We start from the raw sequence: 27215 nt of genomic DNA on the forward strand, positions 1-27215 counted from the left end.
CCCCCTCACATCGTCCAAGACGCTTTCCCCCTCCAGCTGCCCGGCTCCATTGATGTTGCCAAAAAGGAAACCGGTTAGAGAAAATGGGCCGCCTCCAGCAGAATCTTCATCGCTGTCCGTGTCTGACATGATGGCGCTGGTAGTGTCTCCGGCGGCTACAGGCAGCAGCAAATCCCAGCCAGGTCCCATAGACCGGAAATAAAAACATCAGTCGCCCAGAAGTGACTTACAGGGCTCCTTGACCTCACCAGGCCCTACCGGATGTGGAAAGGGGTGGTGGTGGGAATAACCGGAAAGACGGGCGGTCCTACGAAAAAGGAAAATTGGTTGCACTACTTTACTAACGGCTTCTGATTCGACCATACGCGATCAGGAGGTTGGGTATGTGGAAAGCGGTTGGTCAAAGAAAACGTTTGGTCCCGCCCCCTTTAACTTATCTGAGCAACAGCATTCTCTGTGCGTTGGGTAGAGCCACAGCTGTTTCTCCAATCATAAGGAGCTGCCTGGGTCACGTAGCCTACGCCCTAGTGACTGCGACTCACCACGGCCGTGGTACGCGGAAGTGAAGGTTAGAAGCAGGCTTTTCCTTCGTCCAGCTGTTTTGCCGCTTCGTGTTAAGGAGAAACTGGCCATCAATCGCACTGTGCCAGAGGTACCTATGCAAGTTGTTTTGAATTGATTGACATTTTCCCCATGGAAATGGAGTCCCCTCCCCCTCGTTTTCTTTCGGGAGATGTGAAAAAGATGAGTAAAAGAACCTACCCTTCACCTAGATTAACATTTTTACAGGTTTGCTTTTTTAAAGTTTCTGAACCACTTGAAGGTAGGTTACAAAAATATTGTGATTCTCCAGCCCTAAAAATATTTTTCTACATAACCACAAAATTATTGCATCTTAAAAGTTAGTATTAAATCATTATCATTTAACATACAGTTCATATTGGGATTTCACCAGTTGGACGCCTAGGTGGTTCAGCGGTTGAGCATCTGCCTTTGGCTCCGGGTGCGGGTCCCGGATCCGGGGATCGAATCCCGCATCGGGCTCCCCGCGGGGAGCCTGCTTCTCCCTCTGCCTATGTCTGTATTTACCTCATAAATAAATTAATTAATTTAAAAAAGAGAGATTTCCCCAGTTGTCCTGGTTGGAGCATTTTACACTTCAATCCAAGATCCATTTGAGGTTCTTGCACCGCACTTGGTAATCTCCCTTCAGCCTTAATCCAGAAACACCAGCCTTTTCTTGATGTTGCATGACACTAAATTTTTTTGGGGGGAGAATCCAGGCAAGTTGTCTTGAAAATATCCCATATTCTGAATTCATCTGATTGTTTCTTCGAATTGGTTAAGGTTAAATATTTCACCGACCATCAGAAGGCAAAAAGTCAGGTTGTCACAAAATTGGTGCTGCTCTATTTGAGCACCAGATCTCTCCATTGCACAGGCACATTTTTCCTTTTGTAATTAGTAAATAGGGTTGAGATTGTGTGAATATTCACCCAGTGGGTTTAGCATCCTTTAATGATCCTTGCCTGAATCAGTTATGTTGAGTGCAAAATGATGATTTTTCTAATTCTTAAATTCCTTCTACATTTATTTTTTTAAAAGATTTATTTATTTATTTATTCAGAGAGAGCGAAAGAGAGGCAGAGACACAGGCAGAGAGAGAAGCAGGCTCCATGCAGGGAGCCCGACGTGGGACTCGATTCCGGGTCCCCAGGATCACACCCCGGGCTGCAGGCGGCGCTAAATCGCTGCGCCACCGGGGCTGCCCTCCTTCTACATTTATTAAGTGGACTTACTCAGTAAAGAACTTGCTCTTACCTCCCTTCTCCCATTTTTATTTTTATGTGTTATAATGTAGCACCATCATTATCCTTTTTGATGCTCAAACTGTTCCAAATTTGTCCAGTGGGAACCACTTCACTCTGGCTCCTGTGTTATTGGCGGAGTACTTCCTTGGTTTTTGGCACAAGATGTTCTAGGCTTACTCTCTACATTCCCTGTCCCAGACCTGATTTAAGCCATTTCTCCAAGGAGCCCTGATTTCTTTTAGTGGAGAATTATATTTAGAAACTGGGGCATCATTGCTTAATAGGCCCTTTCAGTGGAGAGAACTAAAAAAAAAAATGAGTTTAAAGGACACCCGGCTGGCTCAGTCAGTAGAACAAGTGACTCTTGATCTTGGGGCCATGAGTTCAAGCCCCACATTGGGTGAAGAGCTTACTTTTAAAACAATAGAAATTTTAAAAAATGAGTTTATACTAATACCTCCAATTCAAGTCCAACACCACAGGGTTCTCCTTCACTTTTACCTATTTCATATTTCTGTCTTGCTTTTCTTACAATTAAAATTCTGGTTCCCGGGCAGCCCGGGTGGCTCAGCAGTTTAGTGCCGCCTTCCGCCCAGGGTGTGATCCTGGAGACCCAGGATTGTCCGGGGACATGGGCAGCAGAGAGAGAGAGAGAAGCAGACTCCCCGCTGAGCAGGGAGCCAGACTCAGGGTTTGATCCCAGGGCCCTAGGATCATGACCTGAGCTGAAAGCAGATGCTTAACCAACTGAGCCACCCAGGCGCCCTAAGTGTACTTTATACTGCTTCTTAGATGCTTATGCTTAAGGAAAAGCAGATTCAGCAAGAGGGGGATGGAGGCTTATGGAAAGGGGAAGGGGACTTCAGATACTATAAATACTCAAGATGGTATTCTTGCCTCAAAACTTGGTTTTGCATAAATATACCATATGACCCAGCAATTCCCAGCACTCCAGTTTATATCCAAGAGAACTGAAAACATGTCCACAAAAAAACCTTGTATACAAGGCAACAGCACTATTCATAATAGCCAAAAGATAGAAACAACCCAAATTTCCCTCAGTTATAAATAGATTAAATATTTTATATCCATACAATGGAATATTATTCAGCAATAAAAAGAAATGAAGGAGGGGTGCCTGCCTGGCTCAGTCAGTGGAGCATGTGACTTTTGATCTTGGTGTTGTGAGTTCAAGCCCTACATTGGGTGTAGAGATGATAAATAAACTTTAAAAATCTGCCCCCCCAAGAAAGTACCCATATACGCTGCAATATAGATAAACCTTGAAAACATTATGCTAAATAGAGAAAGTGAGTTGCAAATGACCACATATTGGGTGTGCCTGAGTGGCTCAGTCAGGACAGCATGCAACTCTTGTTCTCAGGGTCTTCCTGATTAAAAAAAAAGACCACATATTGATTCCATGTACATGAAATACTCAGAAAAAGCAAAGTAGATTACTAGTTGCCTAGGGCTGGGGGTGGGATTAACTGCATGAGGGATCCCTTTGGGGTGATGGAAATGTTCTAAAATTGGATTTTAGGGGCACCTCAGTGGTTGAGCGTCTGCCTTTGGCTCAGGTTGTGATCCCAGGATTCTGGGATTGAGTCTTGCATCGGGCTCCCTGCAGGGAGCCTGCTTCTCCCTCTTTTATGTCTCTCTCTCTCTGTGTCTCTCATGAATAAATAAAATCTTTAAAAAAATAAAAATGGGATGTTAGTTGGGGTGCCCAGGTAGCTCAGTTGGTAACATGCAACTCTTGATCTCAGGGTTGTAAATTTGAGCCCCACATTGGGTATAGAGATTACTTAAAAATATTTTTAAAAAATAAAACTGGGTTTTGGTGACAGCTGCATGAGTCAGTAAATTTACTAAAAGTCATTACACTGTACACCTGGAATGGGTGAATTTTTTTGGTATGTGGTTTTCAAAGCAAAACACATCAGTTGCTCTTCCTTACTAGTCACTTAATAGTGCACCAGCGCTATATATGATTAACAGTATCAGTTCATTTTTATGACAGAGGATGGAGACCTTGAGATAACTGCAAGAGGCAAAGGACATTAAATATTATGTCCTATATTTACAAGCCCTGGCACCTAGCACTGTAATACCTATAACACAATAGGAGTTTGATAATTATTTACTGAATGTAGTGTGATAAGTGAGAAAAATCGCCTACAGGAAACTAAATGGTCTGTCACTAGTGAAAACCAGCAGGAACTAGAGAATCAATGTTAGCAGGGAAGACAGCTCCCTATCCTGTCTGAGGTAGAAAAATAAGTACAGTTACACACAGGTGTAATGTGCAATACAATTATAGTCCTTTCATCCTTTGCAAGTTTAAAGGCATTTAGAAACCACTCAGAGCAAAGGAGGAAGGTTGAGGAATTTTTGATTTTTAGAAAGCAACAGACCCGGTAAAATCAGAAAAGTTTATTACCATTCATTACAAACAATTGAAAAGTGACTATTAGCATGTTAGTCTTCATACAAATTCCTTTTAAGTATAAAAACAAGATGTCAGTGTATGTTTAAGACCATCAGATCAGTCTAATACAGAACCATACTCTCAGACTTGTGGGTCACACCTCCATTCCTAAGAGGATATGAGTTTGACCAAACCCAGCCCAGGCTTACATTTGGCAATGTGCTACGCAAAGTGAGAGCAGGAGGCACTATTATAAGCCAATTAAAAAGATTTCAGTAGCTAAATGGAAAGTTCCCAGACACCAGTGACAGCCATGTTTCTAGCCCCTTTCAACCATGAAGTCCTGTAAGCACCTCAGGCAGCATCAATCAGAACATCCTGAGACCAGAATACACTCAAGCAATAGGTGCCTCATTTGGCTGCCTGTAGGAAAACTCAGTGAATACACAGAGCAGTTGGCACACATGCCCACAGGCCAATTGACTCCTACAGTCACCACACTACTATAATGGACCCCCACTTTCCAAAGTGTTACTGGGCCTTAGTTAAGGAGGGCCACCCTCACCCTCTTCCAGTTAACAACCTGCTCATACAGGGTCCCTACAACCCCATAACAGGAAGCTCTGGGCCAAACACCAGAAATAAATACAGTACACTGAAATTGAGAAAGAAGACATCTACGAGACAATACTATTCATCATGGATCCTCCACAGTTTTAGACAATAAATGGTGTAGAAATGAATTACTATATGGAGTGGAAAGTGCAGTGATAAAGGAAAAGCAAAACAGAACACTTTAGTCTATGGTGAGGGAGAGGAGAAAAGGAAGAATAGTGAGCTTATGTAACCTTTTACCTTCTAACAATACTTGGTATCTGCTTGACCTCTGGGTTTCAAGTTCTCAGAGAATAAGGGTGCCAGATTTAGCAAATAAAAATACATGATGTCCCATTAAATTTGAGTTTCAGATAAAGAGCAAATAATTTCTCATTCTATGTCCCAAATATTGCATGGTACCTACTTACACTAAAGAATTATTTACTCTCTTTTATCTGGCAACTGTATCCAGGAGGTTCAGTTAACCTGAGGACTAATCTTATCATATATTAACAAAGAGCAACAGTAAGACTATCACAGAGCAAAACAGAGACACTTCATTCACCACAGAAGGAGGTATGTGATTCTTTTAATTCCATTTCCCAAACTCTCGAAGATCCAATGCTTATTTTGGCAGGGTGAGAGGGTATGTGCAGAGTGGAGTTGTCAACCACCATCTGCCAGGTAGAGTTTTCCTTCCATATCAAATGAAGGTCAAAAGTACAACTAGGGAGAATAAGGAGAAGCAGGCTTACTGGGGTAAGGAATCTGACTCGTACTGCACCTGGGCAGGCTGAACAACTCCAGCAAAATCCCCACAAATGTGACAGCCCTGGGGTCTGGAGATCCTACATACTCCCAACTTTCTTGGGGCAACTAAAAGACTTCAAAGGCAACCAGGACTGAAAACACACACACACACACACACACACACACACACACACACACACAATATAGAGGAGGGAGGAACAGGAAGAGAGCAAGGTAGGACGCTGAGAACAATCACATAACTCCCTGATAATGACTGGAAGAACATTTTGGTTGGTGGGTTGGTTGATTTATGGGGTTAACCTTCAGTGGTCTTTCCCTAAAGCAGAAGCTGACAGAAAAAAAGGGCCTCATAGAGACCTCAAGGACACAGCTTTATGGGGGATTAATTCCACATCACTAGGGCCATAATCTGATAGCAGATCCGCCCATCAGACCCCACATCCAATGCACTATCATGACTAAGTACCAAACCCACCTCCTAAGGGTCAGAGAGGAACTAGTAACAAGTCCATGGCGATAAAATTCCTCTCAAAGGCCTAAAGAAGGAAACATCAAAAAGCACAGGACCACAGTTATGCTTTTTCTCACAGCCTCTTTGGGAATTTCTAGTTCCTATTAGCCCAGAATCTCTGAAATTGTTTCTAGAGATGTTAACAGGTGTTGCATGGACCCAAAAAAAGTTCAGTGAAATAAATTTGGGAAATATTGCCAAATAAATACATCATACATTTGTACGACAATACAAATATTGTCATACATTCCTGCAGCAGAGGAAACTTCAGCTTTATTGAAATCACTGGCTATCGGAAGGGAGGTAGGTGAGGGACTGGGGTAGATAGGTGATGGGGATTAAGGTGGAGGGCACTTGTGATGAGCACCAGGTCCGTGTGGCAGTATTGAATCCCTATCTTGCACACCTGAAATTAATAGTACACTGTGTGTTAACTAACTAGGATTTAAATAAACATTTAACACCCCACTGGTTCCTGACTTATTTGACCACAGAACCTTGTTACAGAACATTTATCTATTAGTATCTCCCAGTACTTTGAAAAAAAATGCTGCTTAAGCACTTTTGCAAGCATGTCTCATCTCAAGAACATGCCGACATTGGGAACACCCAGAAATCACACATAAGATGGCTTTCCAAAATTAGTATATCAAGAAGCTTAAGGCCATGATATGAAAACTGTAGATTTGTCCTTCTTTGAGGCACTTGTTCAATAGTAAATATGGCTAGGAAAGCCACATTTAGAGGTGAAAGTCAGTCTCTCTCTCATTCTCTCTCTCTTCCTCCACAAACTTCCAAGCAGCCAGGTATAAACTAGGCTGTCTTTGTTCCTCCAATAGCCTGGAGTCTAGGGTTTCTGGGAAGAGACAAATGGCTCATGCTGGCATTGTCCAATGCTATCAAAGGAGTCCCTCTTTTTCTCCCTAGGTGCAGTCTCCAAGTAGCACCCCCCGAAGCTATAACAGTACACACTTCTTGGTGCTCTTCTTTGTAGCAGGGTAAAGCACAGCCCGGACAGCTTCTGAAAACACCTCATGCACTCCATCCTGCAGCAGGGCCGAACATTCCAGATACTTCACTGCCCCTACTTGTTTGGCCAGGGAAGTGCCTTGCTGAGGAGTTGTGGGCACTAGGCTCTGTTCCTTCAGCTTCTTCACTGTCTCAACATCATTCCGCAGGTCTCTCTTGGTCCCTACAAGCAGAACAGGTACATTGGGGCAGTGATGGGAGACCTCCGGGTGCCACTTATGCCTCACGTTGGCATACGAGGATGGGTTGCCAATGGAAAAACAAATGACAAAGATATTGGTCTGGGGGTAGGACAGCGTTCGCAGTCGGTCATACTCCTCTTGGCCAGCTGTGTCCCACAGGTTCAGGCTGACGATCTGGCCATCTACAGAGGTCTGGGCGCTGTAGTTGTCAAAGACAGTGGGGATATACTCCTCAGGAAAGGCATTTGTTGTGTAACTGATGAGGAGGCAGGTCTTCCCGACAGCCCCATCTCCTACAACCACACATTTGATTGTCTGCATTCTTCCCTTGGAGTCCTGTGTGCAAAAGAGAAAGAAAAAATGTTCACAGATGCTGGGTTCATCTGGAGGGCCTAAGCTTTGTCAACATTTCTCTCTGAGGAGAAAGAGAGGAGTGTAGACCCCCACCACCACCACCACTGCCCATCCCCTTAACACCATAGAAGAGTCAGCTGGGAAAGGCTATATAGGGCAAGAGTTCTTACCGTGGAGTCCATGAACTGCTAGAGGATAAACTTCAATAGATCCTAGAAGCCGCCTCTGAAGTATGTAATATTATGTGTATGTACATAAGTGAATTTTTCTGGAAAGAAGATCCAAAACCCATCAGATTGTCACAAAGGGCTGTGAGCCCATAAAGATTAAAAACCACTCATATACTTAGATATTTATGTTACACTGTTGTCATGACATCTGGCTGTACTCTACCAAAGGTGCTAAAACACAGTGGGTGCTCCATAAATGTAAACTATTTTTCTTTAAATATTTAATTTATTTATTCATGAGAGACACACAGAGAGAGGCAAAGACATAGGCAGAGGGAGAAGTAGGCTTCCTGCAGGGAAGCCTGGGATCACCACCTGAGCTGGAGGCAGACACTCAACCACTCAACCTCTGAGCCATCCCGGAAACTAATTTTTAAATACCACTGATGTTCAGGTGCCTGGGTGGTGCAGTCGGTTAGGCATCCAATTCTTGGTTTTGGCTCAGGTCGTGATCTCAGGGTCATGGGATCAAGCCTCACGTTGGGCTCTGTGCTCAGCACGGAGTCTGCTTGAGATTCTCCCTTCCTCTGCTCCTCCCACTCATGCATGCATGTGCTCCTTCTCTCAAACAAATAAATATTTAGAAAAACACACTGATGTAGAAAGAAAAGTTTTAAAGGTTGAAACAAAAGAAATATGGCTCTTACTTTGGGTCTGTGGTCATAGACTCAGCAAAGAAACCTGTTCCTGACAGTGACATCATAAAATTGGAGAAAAGTAGGCCAGTCAGATTTAGCCATCCAGAGAAGTAGTTAAGAGTCCAGGCTCTTATGTCAGACCACCCGGAGTCCAAAACTAGTCCTTTCTTTTTCCAAGCTTTGTGAACTTGGACAAGCTTTTAACCTGTGGCTTAAATGAAAGAATGTATGTGTAGTGCTTATTAGTATCTGCCACATAGGAAGTACTCCTTAAGTATTAGAAGTTACTATGACTTCATAATAATTCTTCTACTGTTCTGGGGAAGGCAAAAGTTCTGTAATGTGATTACAATGCTAAACAAATCAGGGATCTCATCCCCTCCCACCTTATCTTGGCAAAACCATTGGTTATACCACCACCGTACTTTCCCCATCCATTTCCTCATGAATCAAGTATTTGAAAATTAATGGTAAGGCACAGATGACCTCCCACGTTTATACCCCCATGTTAAAACATTAAAAAAATCCCCTACCCTGTCAGCGCCCCCAAAGCAGTCCATTTCCTCTAGCTTCTTAACTACTGCACTAATTTCAGACTTGATCCAGATAGCATTAGTTTCTTCAAGTATTGAAACATGGAAGAAAGGGGACAAATGTCATATGTATCTGATTACAGAAAAAATACTGAGAATCAATTAGTTCTTCACCTTGGGAATTTGGGGGGGTACATCCTTCATTCTGTTGTCTTATTAGCTACAGTCCACATTAGGCCCATATCATAAACAAAACAAAACACCTAATTTTCAGTCAGAGCAAAGAAAAGTTGGCCTTCTGGGGCACCTGGCTGGCTCAGTCAGAAGAGCATGCAACTCCTGATCTCAGGGTCATGAATTCGAGCCTCACATTGGGTGCAGATTACAGACATATATACATACATAAAGAAATAAACTTTTAAAAAAAGAAAGAAAAGTTGGCCTGAGTACGCTTCACACAACCCCACTAGAGGTACAGCCAATTCTGACTAACAAGGCATTCCACCTCGAAGCCTTCATTTCATTAGCACAGGTCCCACAGGTAAAAGTCCAGAGTGTAATTCCACTCCAGTACTCACTGACCATTAGCCCTGTTTTTTTCCATCTAGGAAGAGGCATAAGGCTCAAACATACAAGGTCAATGGAAACAGGGTAAAGTCACCATCACATTCTCTGAGAAGAGCCTTCCTTGATTTCCTCAGGCTGGATTCATTTCTTTCTCCTCTGAGTTCCTATCCTATAGCAATCACTGCGTGAACAACTCGTCTTCCCAGCCTGCTACTGGTATCATCCATTATCCAACGTCTCTGTTCAAAGTGACTGTTTTCCGGATGACCATGCATCCGAGGGAGTTGCTGAACCAGAGCAAACTCTTAGGCCCAAAGAACACTTTGCACCCCAAGCTCAGCTCCTCACATCTCTGTAATTAGGAAAAGGCATCTACACTCATTTCTGCTTATCTCCACTAACAGTCCTGGCATAATGATCTGCAGATGGGCCTTCAAGTCACACTGAGGGCTAAAGGCCTAGATGATGAAGTGCAGCTGGAACATCCCAACATCCTCACCTGTAGCAAATTCTCTGTGAAAGGGGGGGGTTCAGGAGAAGTCCCAGGTATTTTGGGGGGCTCCTCTGTATAATTAATTGAATCATTGATTCAGCCTGCATGTTCATTACTATTTTATTTACTTCTATGTATGTTTGGAATTATCCATAGTTTAAAAATACTAAAAAATATATCTAAAAGAATTGGAAAGAGGATCTCAAAGAGATACTTGTGCACCAACATTCATGGCAATATTATGCACAAGAGCCAAGAAGTGGAAATCCATCAATGGAGGAATACATGCAGAAAATGTGAGATATATAGATATATTTAACTTTGAATATTATTCAACCTTAAAAAGGAGGAAATCGTGGAGCCTCTGGCTGGCTCAATGGGTAGAGCATGCAACTCTTGATCTCAGGGCCTTGAGTTCGAGCCTCACAATGGGCACAGAGCCTACTTAAAAAAAGAGATGGGGTGCCTGAGTGGTTCAGTCGGTTAAGCATCTGCCTTTAGCTCAGGTCATGATCTGAGGGTTATGGTCTGAGGGTCCTGGGATTGAGCCCGGTGTCAGGCTCCCTGCTCAGTGGGGAGTCTGCTCCTCCTGCTTCCTCTGCCTCTTGCCCTCCCTCCCCCTACTCATGCTCTCTCTTTTGCACTCTCTAATAAATAAATAAAATCTTTAAAGTTTTTTTAAAAAAATATTTTATTTATTTATTCATGAAAGACACAGAGAGTGAGGCAGAGACATAGGCAGAGGGAGAATCAGGCTCCCTGCGGGGAGCCTGATGTGGGACTGGATCTCAGGACCCCAGGATCATGCCCTGAGCCAAAGGCAGACACTCAACCACTGAGCCACCCAGGGGTCCCAATAAATAAAATCTTTTCTTGAAAAAATAAAGGACCCTGGCTTAGAAAGCTCTGTTAATTCCAAAAGAGAGAGAGAGAAAGAGAGAGAGAGAAGGAACTCTTCATACACTACACTATGGATGAAACTTGAGGACAGGGATGCCTAGGTGGCTCAGCAGTTGAGTGCCTGCTTCAGCCTAGGGCATGATCCTGGAGTTCCAAGATGGAGTCCCACATCGGGCTCCCTGCAGGGAGCCTGCTTCTCTCTCTGCCTCTGTCTCTGTCTCTGCCTCTCTCTCTGTGTGTGTGTGTGTGTGTGTCTCTCATGAATAAATAAATAAAATCTTTTAAAAAACTGCTAAAAAAAAAAACCCTTAAGGACATATGCTCAAAATCAGTCACAAACAGCCATATACTGCATGATTCCACTTACATTAGGTATCTAGAGTGGTCAAACACATAAAAACAGAAAGTAGAATGGTAGTTGCCAGGGATAGGGAAGGGGAAAAAGGGGAGCTTTTTTTTTTTTAGATATATTTATTTTAGGGATGCCAGGGTGGCTCAGTGGTTGAGCATCTGCCTTTGGCTCAAATCATGATTCCAGGGTCCTGGGATCGAGTCCTGCATCAGGCTCTCTGCAGGGGGCCTGCTTTTCCCTCTGCCTATGTCTCTGCCTCTCTCTGTGTCTCTCATGAATAAATGAATAAAATCTTTTAACAAATTTTTTAAATAAAAAAATAAAGATTTATTTATTTTAGAGAGAGTGGGGAGAGGGGCAGAATCTCCAACCAGACTCCCCACTGAGCATGGATCCTGACGCAGGACTTGATCCCACAACCCTGAGATCATGACCTGAGCCAAAACAAGGAGTCAGATGCTTAACCCACTGAGCCACCCAGGCACCCCAATAGGGAGTTGTGATAAAGTTTCAGTTTTGCGGGGTGTCTCAGTCGGTTAAGCATCTTCCTCTTGATTTCTGCTCAGGTCATAATCTCAGGGTTCTGGGATCAAGCCTTGCATTGGAAGGCTCAGTGGGGAATCTGCTTGTCCCTCTGTCCATCCCCCCCTGGTGCTCACACCTTCTCTCTCTCAAATAAAATCTTTAAAAAGAAAGTTTCAGTTTTGCAAGATGAAAAGTTCTAGAGAGCTACTGCACAGCAATATGCATATAGTTAACGCTACTGTACTATATATTTTTAAATGGCTTAAAATACTAAAAATAAAATATTTTTAAAGGGTTTGGAGCTCTGAGAGAAGACTAGGAGTTGTAAGAGAAAGGCAAATGAGAAAAGTTTGTTTACCTTAGCCTCAGGATCTAGCACAATGCTGTCCTGTTACAGAATACCTACAGCTTTCCCCTCCTCATCACCACCACTATCTACAGTCTCCCAGGTACTACTACGGGCAATGCACTGCTAGAAGGGACTCAGAAAAGAGTAAAAAGAAAGACTGCTAGAAGCTTACAATCTTGTGGTAAAGACAGGACTTCTATGAAAAGGCAAACAATAATACAAAGTAATGCATGGCTCACAGGAAAAAAAAATGTTGCTAGGGGGAAGCAAAGGAAAACAAAAAAATGAGAGTTGGTTAGAGGCATTGTGCCAAATACGTTTATAGGGGCACCTGGGTGCTTCAGTGGTTGAGCATCTGCCTTCGGCCCAAATCGTGATCCCGGGGTCCTGGGATCCAGTCCCACATCAGGCTCCCTGCAGGGAGCCTGCTTTTCCCTCTGCCTATGTCTCTGCCACTCTCTATCTCTCATGAATAAATAAAATCTTTTTAAAAAATCACAAAACATTAAAAAAAGGAACAAGTGCTTTTACCTATCTTATTTAAGCCTCACAGTGGCACCATGAAGTATACATAAGAGCAGCTCAGAGATCTGTAGGTATGCCCCTAGGATTGGAAATTGGGAGAGGCCTGGTGCTGCAGAAAACCAGCACCCTCAGAAAGTTGCCTTCCGGGATCCCTGGGTGGCGCAGCGGTTTAGCGCCTGCCTTTGGCCCAGGGCGCGATCCCACGTCGGGCTCCCGGTGCATAGAGCCTGCTTCTCTCTCTCTCTCTCTCTGACTATCATAAATAAATAAAAATTTAAAAAAAAAAGTTGCCTTCCAAGTCAGTCATTCGCAGTGACTTGATATTAACAGTTTCTTCTAAATTTTTCTATCTCTGACAAAGCATCCTTCTTCACATGTACAAGTCTGCATAGGAGTCAATTTTCTCCTAGGTTGGACACACAATGTAAAAGACCCAGTAACAGTCAAGACAAGAATGCAGCTCAAAGTATTCCTGTTTCTAGCACATTCTCCTCCAAGTCTCCCCCTTTCCATAAGTCCAAGTCTAATTCACTTGAAATTACTCTGGAACTTTCTGAAACCAAAACAATTCGGCAGAAGACCCCCATTTGAATTTATTACTCTCCACATTAATCCACTACCCCCGGGAAGCTTTTTCACACTGAAGACTGACTTCTTTGGTTCAAGTCCAGTGGAAGAAGGCTTTAGGACTCTCCGGGCCAAGGAAGCCTGGTGAACACTCCCCAAACCGGAGCCAGGAGAAGACTATTCCGCGGCTGGAAACTTAGCCAGAGAGGCAGTGGTAGTGACCCGGCAATACCACAAGTCCGCTCGGCACTTCCCTCACATCTTTCTCCCCCAAGGCTAGTTGGTTCCGGGACTTCATATGGACTCGCGAGCCCGGGACAGAGTCATGCCCCACATGGGATTCGCAAATAGGGAGAGCTGGCTCAGTCTCCCCTACAGGCATACACCTCATCCCACCCTCCAATGCCTTCCATCCAGGGAATGGTTCACAGACCGAGGATGGGGAGACTCAGTTAAAGAGCGGGAGTGGCGGGGGGACGTTGGGGCGGGGAGTCCCCGTAAAGATTACCTGGCAAAGTGGTCGTCCTCCTACGCTGTTCACTGCGGCGGGCAGAGGCTCCCGGGAGACTCTCGCCGGGGTGGGCAAGGCTCGGCGGGATCGGCGCCACATCCGGGCAGCTACCGAGTCCCACCCAGTCGTCAGACGCAGTCTTCGCTGAGTGCCCCGACACCTCCTGGGAAGTGGAGTTCTAGGGCCCGCCTCACTGTCTGCAAGTCACGGGCTTCTAGAACCACCCCTTGGGGTAATCCAGGTTTCCTTAGATCCGGCCCCCAGGTGCGGACCCCAAGACGAGTCACTCGCTTCAGAGCTCCCCAAGGCTCATCTTTTCCTTGGTAAAGGGAGGCTGTCCCCTTCTCCCCAGATCCCCGTTTCCCTCAAAACCAATACTAAGGAGTCAGTCAAGAAACAAATACTAGGAAAAATGGAGGCGATAAAAAAAAATGAGATAGTGAATTAGGGTTCCTTTCGGTCACCGTATTATTTTGCATTTTCTAGAGTTTCCAGTAAATGGAATCATATAGTATGCACTCTTTTTTTTAGAGGCTTTATTGAGCTATAAATTCACATACCACACAATTCACTCATTTAAATGGTACAATTCAGGGGTGACTGGCTGGTGCACTCAATAGAGCCTGTGACTCCTGATCTCGGAGTTATAAATCCCAGCCCTAGGTTTAGTGTAGAGATTGCTTACAAATAAAAAGTCTATATTTTATTTTTTAAAAATATTTTGTTTATTCATGAAAGACACACAGAGAGGCAGAGACATAGGTAGAGGGAGAAGCAGGCACCCCGCGGGGAGCCTGATGGGGGTCTTGATCCTAGGACCCAAGGATCACAACCTGAACCCAAGGCAGACAGTCAACCACTGAGCCACCCAGGCTTCCCCAAAATAAAAAAATCCTTAAAAAAATTGTACAACTTGGGACGCCTGGGTGGCTTAACAGTTAAGCGCTTCTACCTTCAGCTCAGGGCGTGATCCTAGAGACCCAGGATGGAGTCCCACATCGGGCTCCCTGCATGGAGCCTGCTTCTCCCTCTACCTATGTCTCTGTCTTTCTCTTTCTGTGTCTCTCATGAATAAATAAATAAAATCCTTTTAAAAATTTGTACAATTCAATGTTTTTTGATATGTTACATTATTAACGTTTAAAATTGTGATAAATAGGTATAACAAAATTTGTCCTTTTAACCATTTTCAAGTGTATAATTCAGTGGCATTACGTACATTCACAATGTTGTGCAAAACTGTCACAACTGATATTTCCAAAACTTTTTTTTTATCACCCCAAACAGAAATTCTGTATCCATTAAGCAATAACTTCTCATTCCCCCTGCCTCCAGCTGCTGGGAACCAACTGTCTCCATGAATTTGACTTTTCTAGCTACCTTTCATCTATTGATGGGCATTTTGTGTTTTTTTTTTCGACTTTGGACTTGTGAAAAATGCTGTTATGAACATTGGCTTACAAGAATCTGGTTTTGTTAACTTTACTGGTTTTTCACTGATTTCCACTTTGATTTTCATTATTTTTATTCCTTTACTTTGAGTTTTATTTGCTCTTCTTTTTACCAAAGTGAAAGCTAAGGTCATTGTTTCTTCTGTTCTAATACAGGTTTTTATTGCATAAAAACTACCCCATAAGAGGTGACTGGGTGGTTCAGTGGGTTAAGCAACCAACTCTTGATTTTAGGTCAGGTCCTAATCTCAGGGTCATGAGATTGAGCCCCACCTGGGGCTCTCTGTTTAGCATGGAGCTTGCTTAACATTCTCTCTCCCTCTCCCTCTCCCTTAAGCTCGTGAGTGCTTGCACGCTCTCTCTAAATAAATCAAAGAAATATATTTTTTAAATTACCCCATAAATACTGCATTAGCAGAATGCCATAAATTTTATGTGTGGTTTAATCTTTATTCCACTCAAAATATTTTCTAATTTGTCTCTTGATTTCTTCTTTAACCCATGAGATATCTAGAAGTAGACTGTTTCATTTTCAAATATTTGAGGATTTTCCAGAGATCTTTTGGTTGTAGGTGTGTAATTTAATTCCATTGTTTTTAGAGAATATATTTTGTATGCCTTGACCCTTTTGAATTCATTGAGACTTTTTTTTTGTGGCCTAGAATATGGTCTATCCTGGTAAATATTCTGTGTGAACTTGAATGTGTATTTTGTTGTTAATGGGTGGAGTATTCTAAAAATGTCGACTAGGTCAATTTGGTTGATAGTGTTGCTCACTTATATATCCTCACTAATTTTATGCTTACTTGTTCTATTAATTACTGACAGAAGGGTATTGAAATCTCTGAGTAGACTTGTGGATTTGTCTGGTTTTCCATGCAGTTTATCAGTCTTTGATTCATGTATTTTGAAGCTCTTACATCAGGTATACACATATTTATAATTTTTATGTCCTCTTCATCTATTGACCCTTTTATCATTATGAAATTACCTTCTTTATTCCTGGTATCTTTGTTCTGAAATCTACTTTGTCCCATATTTATATAGCCCCTCCACCTTTCTTTTAACCAGTGTTATCATAGCACATCTTTTTTACATGCTTTTAACCTATTTGTGTCTTTGTATTTTAGGAACATTTCTTGTAGGCAGCAAATGGTTGGGTCTTGCTTTTGTTTTTTACCCAACCTGATCATCTCTACCCTGTAATTGGGGTGTTTAGACCATCTACATCTAACATAATTGTTAATATGGTTAAAGTTTGAGTCTATCATTTTGCAATTTGTTTTCCATTTGTCCCATCTCTTCTCTTTTTCCTCTTTTCTACCTTCTTTTGGATTAATCAATATTATTTTAATTCCATTTTACCTCCTTATTGGCTTATTAGCTTTACATTTTTGTTTTGTTATTCTAGTGGTTGCTTATAGGTTTATTATGTACAGCCATAACTTATTAGTCTACCTTCAAGTATTATACCACTTCAGAAGAGTTATATGTTATGTTATGCACTTATGTTAATATATTTCCATTTCTCTCTTCCTGGACTTTACACTGTTGTTATGCATGTTACTTTTACCCCATAATACATTGCTATTATTTTTGTTTAAACAATTAATTTTTTAAAAAGATTTTATTTGTCTATTCATGAGAAACACAGAGAAAGAGAGAGAGAGAGGAGCAGAGACACAGGCAGAGGGAGAAGCAGGCTCCATGCAGGGAGCCCGATGTGGGACTCAATCCCGGGTCCCCAGGATCATGCCCTGGGCTGAAGGTGGTGCTAAACCGCTGAGCCATCAGGGCGGCCCTAAACAATTAATCTTTTTAAAGATTTATTTATTATATATACGGAGAGAATGTGTGCACAAGTGGGGAGAAGGACAGAAGGAGAGAATCTTCAAGCACCCCCACTGAGCATGGAGCCTGATGCAGGCCTCAATCCCATGATCTAGGAGACCATGACCTGAGCCAAAACCAAGAGTTAGATGCTCAACCGACTGCGCCACCTAGGGGCCCCATATATAGTTAATTTTTTTTATAATAAATTTACTTTTATTGGTGTTCAATTTACCAACATACAGAATAACGCCCAGTGCTCATCCCGTCAAGTGCCCCCCTCAGTGCCCGTCACCCAGTCACCCCCACTCCCCGCCCTCCTCCCCTTCCACCACCCCTAGTTCGTTTCCCAGAGTTAGGACTCTTCCATGTTCTGTCTCCCTTTCTGATATTTCCCACACATTTCTTCTCCCTTCCCTTATATTCCCTTTCACTATTATTTATATTCCCCAAATGAATGAGAACATACAATGTTTGTCCTTCTCCGATTGACTTACTTCACTCAGCATAATACCCTCCAGTTCCATCCACGTTGAAGCAAATGGTGAGTATTTGTCGTTTCTAATGGCTGAGTAATATTCCATTGTACACATAAACCACATCTTCTTTATCCATTCATCTTTCGATGGACACCGAGGCTCCTTCCACAGTTTGGCTATTGTGAACATTGCTGCTATAAACATCGGGGTGCAGGTATATGGTTAATTTTTAATAGACTTTATTTTATTTTCCTTTAAGTACACTGTATCCCTAGCATGGGACTCGAACTCATGACCCCACAATCAAGAGTCACATGCTCTACCAACTGAGTCAGCCAGCCGCCCCAATAGATTTTATTTTTTTAGAGCAGTATTAGGTACAGCAAAACTGAGCAGGAAGTACAGAGAATTTCCATATACCTCCAGCCCCTACACAAGCACAGCCTACCCCACTATCTCAACATCCCATACCACCAGAATGGCACATTCATTACAATTGATGAACCTACATTGACACATTGTTACTATCCAAAGTCCATAGTTTACATTAGAGTTCACTCTTGGTATTGTATATCCTATGAGTTTTGACAAATGTACAATGACATATATCCACTATTATAAGAGTATACAGAATAGTTTCACTGTCCTAAAAATTCTCTGTGGTCTGCCTATTCATTCCCTTCTCCATACAATCCCTGGCGACCATGGATCTTTTTACTGTCTCCATAGTTCTGCCTTTTCCAGAATGTCATATAGTTGGAATCATACAATACATATACTTCTCAGATTGGCTCTTTCACTTTAGTAATGTGCATTTGAGGTTCCTCCATGTCTTTCATGTCTTGATGGCTCATTTCTTATTAGTGAATAATATTCCATTGTTTGGATGTACCATGTTTATTTATCCATTCATCTTCTGAAGGACATCTTGGTCGCTTCCAAGATTTGGCAATTATGAATAAAGCACTACAAATATCTAAGTGCAGGTTTTTGTGTGGTCATGAATCTTCAACTCATTTGGGTAAATATGAATGTTATTGCTGGCCCAAATGGGCAATAATCTTTTTAAAACAGCTATATTGGGGTAAAAAATTATACATTATAAATTCACCCATTTAAAATGTACAACTAAATGATTTTTAGTATATTGACAATGTGCTATCATTACAATATTATTTTATTTTTTAAAGATTTTATTTATTTATTATTTATTTATGAGAGTCACAGAAGCAGAGACATAGGCAGAGGGAGAAGCAGGCCCCATGCAGGGAGCCGGATGTGGGACTCGATCCTGGGACTCCAGGATCACACACTGGGCCAAAGGCAGACGCTCAACCGCTGAGCCATCCAGGTGTCCCATAATTTGATTTTAGAACATTTCCATCACCCCAGAAAGATCCCTCTTGCCCAGTTGCAGTCACTCCCTGCTCCCAAATCCCAGGCAACCACTAATCTACTAATTCTCTCTGTAAAGGTGTCTTTCTTGACCATTTCCCATAAATGGTATCACACAATATTTCATTTTCTTGTATCTGATTTATTTCACTTAGCATAAAGTTTTTTAGTTTCATCCACATTATAGCACATATCAGTACTTCATCCCTTTTTATTGCCAACTTGTACTTTTAAATCAAATTCATAGAGACGCCTGGTGGCTCAGCGGTTGGGTGCCTCCTTCAGCTCAGGTCATGATCCCGGGATCTGGGATCAAGTTCCGCACTGGGCTCCCTGCGAGGAGCCTGCTTCTCCATCTGCCTATGTCTGCCTCTCTCTCTCTCTCTCTCTCTCTCTCTCTGTCTCTTATTAATAAATAAATATTTTTTAAAAATAAATCAAATTCATAGAGTTATAATTTATATGCCATTACATAAGCTCATTTTAAGTTTATAGCTGATGATGATTTTTTAAAGCTTTAAGTAATCTCTGCACCCCATGTAGAGCTCAAACTCATGACTCCAAGATTAAGAGTTACATGCTCCTCCAACTGAGCCAGCCAAGCATCCTGATAGTTTGATGACTTCTGACAAATGTATGCACTATGTAATTATTACCACAATCAAGATATAAATTTTCATCACCCGAAATAGTTCCCTTCTATCCCTTTGCAGTCAATCTCTATCACCCCTGGCCCCAGAAGACCAAGATTCTGCATACTGTCACTAAAGATTAATTATGCCTTTCTGGAATTTCATGTAAGTGGAATCTTTCAGCATGTACTCTTTTGCATCCACTTCTTTTGCTCAGCATGTATCTGAGATTTATTCATATTGTCAGGCACAACAGTAGTTCATTAATTTTTATTGCTTAGTAATATCAATTGCAAGAATATATGGCAATTTGTTTCCAGTTCAGAGCTATTATGGATGAAGCTGCTATGAATAATTATAAGTCTTTTGTGAATATATGTTTTAATTTCTCTTGAGGAATATCTAGGGAATAGAAATGTTGGGCCACTGGGTGGATGTATGTTTAATTTTGTATATTTAATATTATAAGGAACTACCAAATAGTATATCAAAGTGGTTGTACCATTTTACCCTCTAATGTATGAGACTCTCAGTGGCTCCGTATCTTTACCAATATTTAGTAATTAATTTTAGCAATTCTAATGGGCATATAGTGATGTTTCACAGTGGTTTTTATTTATATTTCCCTGATACCTAATGATTTGACCAGCTTTTCATTTATTTAATGGCTATCCATATGTCTTTCTTCATGAAGTGTCTGCTCAAATCTTTTGCCCATTTTGTTATTAGGTTGTTTTCTTATTTTGAGCTGTAAAATTTCTTTAACTGTTCTGGATACAAATCCTTTCTCAGGAGCACCTGGGTGGCTCAGCTGGTTAAGCATTTGACTCTTGATTTCAGCTCAGGTTGTGATCTTGGGGGTCATGAGATCGTGCCCCGGCTGAGTGTGAGATCGGCTCTGTGCTCATATACAAGTCTGCTAGAGATTCTCTCTCTCTCTCTCTCTCCCTCTGCCCCTCCCTGCCATGTGTGCACGTGTTCTCTCTAAAATAAATAAATAAATCTTTTTAAAAAATCCTTGTCAGACATATGTCTTGTGATATTTTCTTCTGCTCTGTGGCTTGCCTGTCATTTTCTTAAATGAAATAGCAGAAGTTTTAAATTTTAATATGTTCAAATTTTTCTTTTATGCTTAGTGCCTTTATTTATTTATTTTTTCGGTCATCTCCTGTGTAAGATCATTGCCTATATTTTTAATGTATTTTATAGCTTTTGTTGCCAATATTTATATCTCTTATTTTGATTTCTCATTTCACTGCATTGGTTAGGACTTGTAGCATAATGCTGAATGGTAGCTAGTTTACCAGTGAAAGTCTGTGATTCAGGTTTAAGGAATAACAGTGAGACTGGAGAGAAACCAGAGACATTACAAAGGAAGAATCAATAGAACTTGGTAACTAACTGAACAAGGAGGATGAAAGAGAATTATACTTTAGAAATAACTTGGATGTTAAGGTTAGGAACAGGGAGAATGAAGTTGCCATTATCAGAAATGAAACAACAAAGAAAGTTATTTCAGAGAAAGATAAGTTCCATTTTGGATATTTTCATTTTGAGTTTACCATAGGGCTTTCATTCGGAGGTGTCCTCTAGACAGTTAGAAATAGAGAACTGGCATTTGGATGAGAGGCTTGGGCTGGAGAAAAGTACTTCAGAGTCATCAGCAAAGGTGATAGCTGAAATAATAATGTGGATTAGTTACTTGAAAGAAGAGAAGTTAGGGGTGCCTGGGTGGCTCAGCTGATTACGTGGCTGACTTTGGCTCAGGTCATGATCTCAGAGTCTGGGATCAAGCCCAGTGACAGGCTCAGTGTTCAGTGGAGAGTCTGCTTGTCCGTCTCCCTCTACCTCTTCCTCTGCTTATGCTCTCCCTCTCTCTCAAATAAATAAATAAAATATTTTTTAAAAATATGGGAAGTTAGAGAAAAAGAAAAAGAGTTCAACATTGGGCCTCAAGATGAAGGGAGGAGGAAGTAAGTGAGCCAAGAAAAAAGAGAAAAGAAGGATTTAGAACAGAAGGTTATCTAGAATAGCTTTACAAGTTATAAGGAATAATTAACAGTGTCAAATAGGAGAAAGAACTTAAGGGAAACAAGGAATGGGAGCAGTGGGTCTTCTGAAATTGTCAATAAAAATATCCTTAGATTGGCAACTGTGACATAAAACATTTTTTACATACTAATGGAAAACTTAACAAAGACTAAGTATTAGATGATATTGAGAAATTATATATTTTATGGAGTATGATAATGGTCTTATGGTTGTGTTTTTTAAGTCTTTATCTTTTGAGCCCAAATACATAAAAGTGAAATGATATGATGCCCAGAATATGCCTTAAACTACTCCAGTAAAAATTAATTATTTAAAACAAAATAAAATACTCCAGCAATTCTTAATAAGAGAGGGATATACAAAACAATAATAATGGGGTATTAACTATCATTGAACTGGGTGATGGGTACATGGGGGGGTAATTATACTATTCTTTTTCCTTTGTATGCGTTTGATATTTTCCACAATAAAAGGCTTAAAAATAGTTGGGAATGAACTCCAAGATATATTGTTAAGACAAAAGTAAAGATTCAGAACATGTGGATGGTATGCTATTATTTGAATAAGAAAAAAATTAAAAGAAAGTCTAGGAATACTTGTTTGTATATGCAAAGAATATCTTTGATAAAATATGCAAGAAATTGATAACTTTAGTTGTTTCCTAGAAATAGAACCTGCACAGATTAGGAGTAAGAGAGGAAAGTTTTTATTTTTATTTTTATTATTAAAGATCTTATTTATTTATTCATGAGAGACAGACAGAGAGAGAGAGAGAGAGAGAGAGAGAGGCAGAGACAAAGGCAGAGGGAGAAGCAGGCTCCATGCAGGAAGCCTGATGTGGGACTCAATCCCAGGACTCCAGGATAACGCCCTGAGCCAAAGGCAGACACGCTCAACTGCTGAGCCACCCAGGCGTCCCAAGCGTCTAACTCTTGATTTTAAATCAGACTCTTAAGGTCATGAATTCAAGCTCTGCATTGGGCTCCATGCTGGGCATGGAGCCTACTTAAAAAAAAATATTTTCTAATAATTTGGTTATGACTTATATACAATAGTCAAGAAAGTATTCCTAAAATAAAGGGATCATATAGGCAAAAATTTTAATAAATCTGGAACCAAAATTTTGAGTGGTTTTACAAAATGATTAGAGGTGGAGAAGAAAGGATTATAGATATTGAATAATTAATGCTATTTTCAGAAAAAGTATACGTAAATTTTTGTGTGTGTGGAAATATAATTTATTGCTCACTGACTAGAAATAGGAACTAGATTAGAGGGAGAAAAGGAACAGAATCAACTTGATCAGTCAAGCAAAAGGTATGAGATGAAAATTAAGAAGCAAAAAAAGCAGCATAAAATAACATGAAATAAGTTGGTAGAATAAAACCTAAGATATTAATGATGACAATAAACAAGAATAGGTAAATTTCTCTATTTAAAAAATACTGTAAAAACTGAGGATTTTTTTTTAAAAAAAGATTTATTTACTTTTAGAGAGAGAGAGCAAGTGGTGGGAGGGGCAGAGGGAGAGGATCCTATGCTCCATTGAGTGTGAAGCCCAACTCAGGGTTTGATCCCAAGACCCTGAGATATGACCTGAGTTAAAATCAAGAGTCAGCTGCTTACAATGTCCACAATAGCCAAAATATGGAAAGAGCCCAGATGTCCATCAATAGATGAATGGATACAGAAGAGGTGGTATACTTATACACAGTGGAATACTATGCAGCCATCACAAACAAAATCTTGACATTTGCAATGATGTGGATGGAACTAGAGGGTATTATGCTAGTGAAATAAGTCAATCAGAGAAAGACAATTATCATATGATCTTACTCATACGTGGAATTTAAGAAACAAAACAGAGGATCATAGAAGGGTGGGAAAAAATAAAACAAGATGAAATCAGAGAGGGAGATAAACCATAAGAGACTCTTAATCATAGGAAACAAAGTGAGGGCTGCTGAAGGGGAGGGGGTTGGGGAGATGGGGTAATTGGGTGATGGACATTAAGGACGGTATGTGATGTAATGAACACTAGGTATTATATAAGACTGATGAATCACTGAACTCTACCTCTGAAACTAATAATACATGATATGTGAACTAATTGAATTTAATTTGAAAAAATAAATTGAAAAAAGAATCGGCTGCTTAACCAACTGAGCCACCCAGGCGCCCCTGAAAACTGAGTTTTTAAAAAATCCAATTATGAGGTGCCTGGCTAGCTCAGTAGGTAGAGCATGCAATTCTTGATCTCAGGTTGTGATTTCAAGCCCCACATTGGGTGTGGAGCCTACTTAAAAAAATCCAGGGGCACTGGGGTGGCTCAGTTGGTTAAGCATCTGCCTTTGTCTCAGGTCATGATCCTGAAGTCCTGGGATCAAGCCCTTTGTCCGGCTCCCTGGTCGTTGAAGAGCCTGTATCTCCCTCTCTCTTTGCCCTCTCCCACCCCTGGCTCATGCTCACTCTCTCTCAAATAATGAATAGAATCTTTAAAAAAATTTAAAAATCCAATTATATGTTATTTACAGGAGACAGACCTAAAACAAAATGACAGAGTAATGTTGACAATAAAAGGATAAAAACTCATCCGGTAAATATGGTTTTTAAAAAAGCAGAAATGGAGGGGTACCTGGCTAGTTTAGTCAGAAAGCTCTTGATCTCAAGGTCATGGGTTCAAGCCTCACATTGGGTGTAGAGATTAATAAGTAAATAAACTTTAAAAAAAGGAGAAATAGCAATATTAATATTGGATAAAGTGGGATTTAAGACAAAGTGTGTTAAGTTATACAAGAAAGGTACCATTTGTTTAAACTGGCAAAAGAACACAATTGACCGAAAAGGAAGATACAGCTGTCATTGAACTTTTTATATAGAACAACATAGTAGGGAAACATAAAGCAAAAACTATTAGAAATACAAGACAATAACAAAGACAAAATCATGGTCAGAGACAGACATTACTCAGACTGACAGATACAAAGAGCCAAATTAAGTAAGGATTTAGATTTGAAAACTACAAATAACTTGTTGGATTTAATAGATTTGTGTAGAAATTTACACCTCAAAATAGATTATACATTCTTTTCAAAGGCTATAGAACACTTATAAAATTGATCATGTACTAGGCTACAAGAAAATAATAATAGATTCCAAGGAGTAAAATAATACCAGCCAGATATAATAGATGATGGTAGAACAGGAAGCTCTAGGAAACCATCCATCCTCTGAAACAATTATTAAATTGGCAGGAACTGTCTGAAGTAACAATTTTGGAACTATGGACTCTAGTTAAATACTTGCAGAGTCTAGGGGAGAGCTTGATAAAGAGGCTTATAAGTTTTGGTAAATTTCTTGAAATGTTGGCCTTTTACCCAGTAGTTGCCATCCCCCAGCACTGAGTCAGGTGCCTAAAGGGACAGTTCCTTGTGCAGCTTCCTGAAGCTTAAGTGGGCAATAAAGACATTGTCCTCTAAATATCAAGATTATGTGGTTTGATTTCTGATTGCTATTTATGAGGGCTGAGAGGCTGGCACAGAGGCTGACCATTGTTTCAATCCCCATGGGCTAAGGCAGTTTACAGGGGATTTAAAGAAACAGTACTTGGATTTTTAAAAAAATATTTTGCTTCTTTTCCCCCTTTAGATACAGAGACATTTAAGGAAATCTTTGTCAGGTTACTGACTGACCACAGATATAACAGAATAGAAACATCAGTGTCCATGTATAACAAATAATACACGCTTTATAAAAATAGTTTGCAAAAGTCACAAATAGATGGCTCTAACCCTCAACAAACAAGATTCATCAATCCCAGAGGAGTGGAAGTATTAGATGTCCAGAGTTACCACAATAGTAATACTCAAAATGTCCAGTTCTCAAAAAAATTTACAAAATAGAGATACATGGGTGGCTCAGTGGTTGAGTGTCCGCCTTTGGCTCAGGGGGTGATCCTGGGTCTGGGGATTGAGTCCTGCATTGGGCTCCTTGTGGGGAGCCTGCTTCTCCCTCTGTCTATGTCTCTGCCTCTCTCTCCATTTGTCTCTCATGAATAAATAAATAAAATCTTTTTTAAAAGTTTACAAAATATACAAATAAACAAGAAAGTATGGCTCCATCACAGGGAAAAGATTTGAATGAGGAAGCCCAGACATTGGAATTACTAGTCAAAGATGTTAAATAAACTGTCTTAAATATGTCCAGTAATCTCAAAGAAACCATGGATAAGGATTAAATGAAATCAGGTAAACAATGTATGAAAAAATGAGGGTATCAATAAGAGATAGAAATTACAAAAAGGGGAGCACCTGGGTGGCTCAGTTGGTTAAGCATCTGCATTCAGCTCAGGTCATGATCTCAGGGTCCTGGGATCAAACCTTGCATCAGGCTCCCTTCTCAGTGGGGAATCTACTTCTCCCTCTCCCTCTGCTTGTTCTCGCTCTCATGGCTCTCTTTCACATAAATAAAATTTTTAATTTTATTTTTTATTTTTTAAAATATAATCTTTAAAAAAAAAGAAATTACAAAAGGGAACCAAACTGAAATTCTGGAACTGAAAAGTGCAATAACTGAAATGAAAAAACTCACCAGGGGATCCCTGGGTGGCGCAGCGGTTTAGCGCCTGCCTTTGGCCCAGGGCGTGATCCTGGAGACCTGGGGTCGAATCCCACGTCGGGCTCCCGGTGCATGGAGCCTGCTTCTCCCTCTGCCTATGTGTCTCTGCCTCTCTCTCTCTCTCTCTCTCTCTCTCTCTCTCTCTGTGACTATCATAAATCAAAAAAAAAAAAAAAAAAAAAAAAAAAAAAACAACTCACCAGCGGTCAACAGCAGATGTGAAAAGGCAGAAGAGATCAACAAACTTTAAGATGAGACCATTGAAATCATCCATTCTAAGGAAAGGAAAAAAAAGAATGATGAAAAATAACAGAGCCTGAGGGACCCGTGAGACATCATCAAATGCACTGCAGTTCACATAGGAGTCCTAGAAGGAAAAAAGAGAGAGAAGGCTGAAAAATTTAAATCTTAAAATCTTAAAAAAAATTTTTTTTTATTTATTTAATCATGAGAGACACACAGAGAGAGGAGGGGGTTAGAGGCACAGGGAGAAGCAGAAGGAGAAGCAGGCTCCGCGCAGGGAGCCCGACGTGGGACTCGATCTCGGGTCTCCAGGATCACACCCTGGGCTGAAGGCGGCGCTAAACCGCTGAGCCACTGGGGCTGCCCTAAATAAAATCTTTTTTAAAAAATTTTAAAAATAGCCAAATTTGTCCCAAATTTGAGTAAATACATGAATATATACGTCTAAGAAGTTAAATGAATGCTACACAGGACAAATTCAAAGCTCAATATCAAGACACATTATTGTCAAGAGGTCAAAATCCAAAGACAAAGAATTCAATTAATTAATATATAGTGTATTATTGGTTTAAAAGGTAGAGGTCAGTGATTCATCAGTCTTATGTAATACCCAGTGCTCATTATATCACATGCCCTCCTT

General features: G+C 40.8%; 2 protein-coding genes and 1 long non-coding RNA gene across 10 annotated transcripts in view; 1 reads left to right on the forward strand and 2 right to left on the reverse strand.

The window, feature by feature from the left end:
* TAF1 (TATA-box binding protein associated factor 1) overlaps positions 1-279 on the reverse strand; it is a 71159-nt gene extending 70880 nt beyond the window's left edge. For all 5 annotated transcript variants that reach the window (XM_072816376.1, XM_072816373.1, XM_072816374.1 and 2 more), the window contains exon 1: positions 10-279. In XM_072816376.1, coding sequence (XP_072672477.1) covers positions 10-189 — 180 coding nt within the window. In that variant the 5' untranslated portion in view covers positions 190-279. The remainder of the gene's footprint in view (positions 1-9) is intronic.
* Positions 280-512: 233 nt separating this feature from the next.
* LOC140627785 (uncharacterized) lies at positions 513-1820 on the forward strand. The gene is made up of 2 exons (XR_012026386.1): positions 513-652; positions 1628-1820. It is a non-coding gene; the product is annotated as an uncharacterized lncRNA (long non-coding RNA).
* Positions 1821-4232: 2412 nt separating this feature from the next.
* Positions 4233-14033, reverse strand: LOC140627784 (rho-related GTP-binding protein RhoG-like). Of its 4 annotated transcripts, none has more exons than XM_072816378.1 (3): positions 13874-14012; positions 7857-7954; positions 4233-7668 (listed from the first exon to the last, which is right to left on the reverse strand). In XM_072816378.1, exons 2-3 carry the CDS (start codon positions 7866-7868, stop codon positions 7078-7080), a joined length of 603 nt encoding a protein of 200 aa, XP_072672479.1. In that variant the 5' UTR covers positions 7869-7954; positions 13874-14012; the 3' UTR covers positions 4233-7077. The 4 variants fall into 4 exon arrangements, with proteins under 4 accessions (XP_072672479.1, XP_072672480.1, XP_072672481.1 ...); XM_072816379.1 differs by lacking the exon at positions 13874-14012 and adding an exon at positions 9088-9109; XM_072816380.1 differs by lacking the exon at positions 13874-14012 and adding an exon at positions 8564-8583.
* Positions 14034-27215: the final 13182 nt, after the last annotated feature.

Source organism: Canis lupus, chromosome X, assembly GCF_048164855.1.
Source record: "Canis lupus baileyi chromosome X, mCanLup2.hap1, whole genome shotgun sequence".
Lineage (NCBI taxonomy): Eukaryota > Metazoa > Chordata > Mammalia > Carnivora > Canidae > Canis > Canis lupus.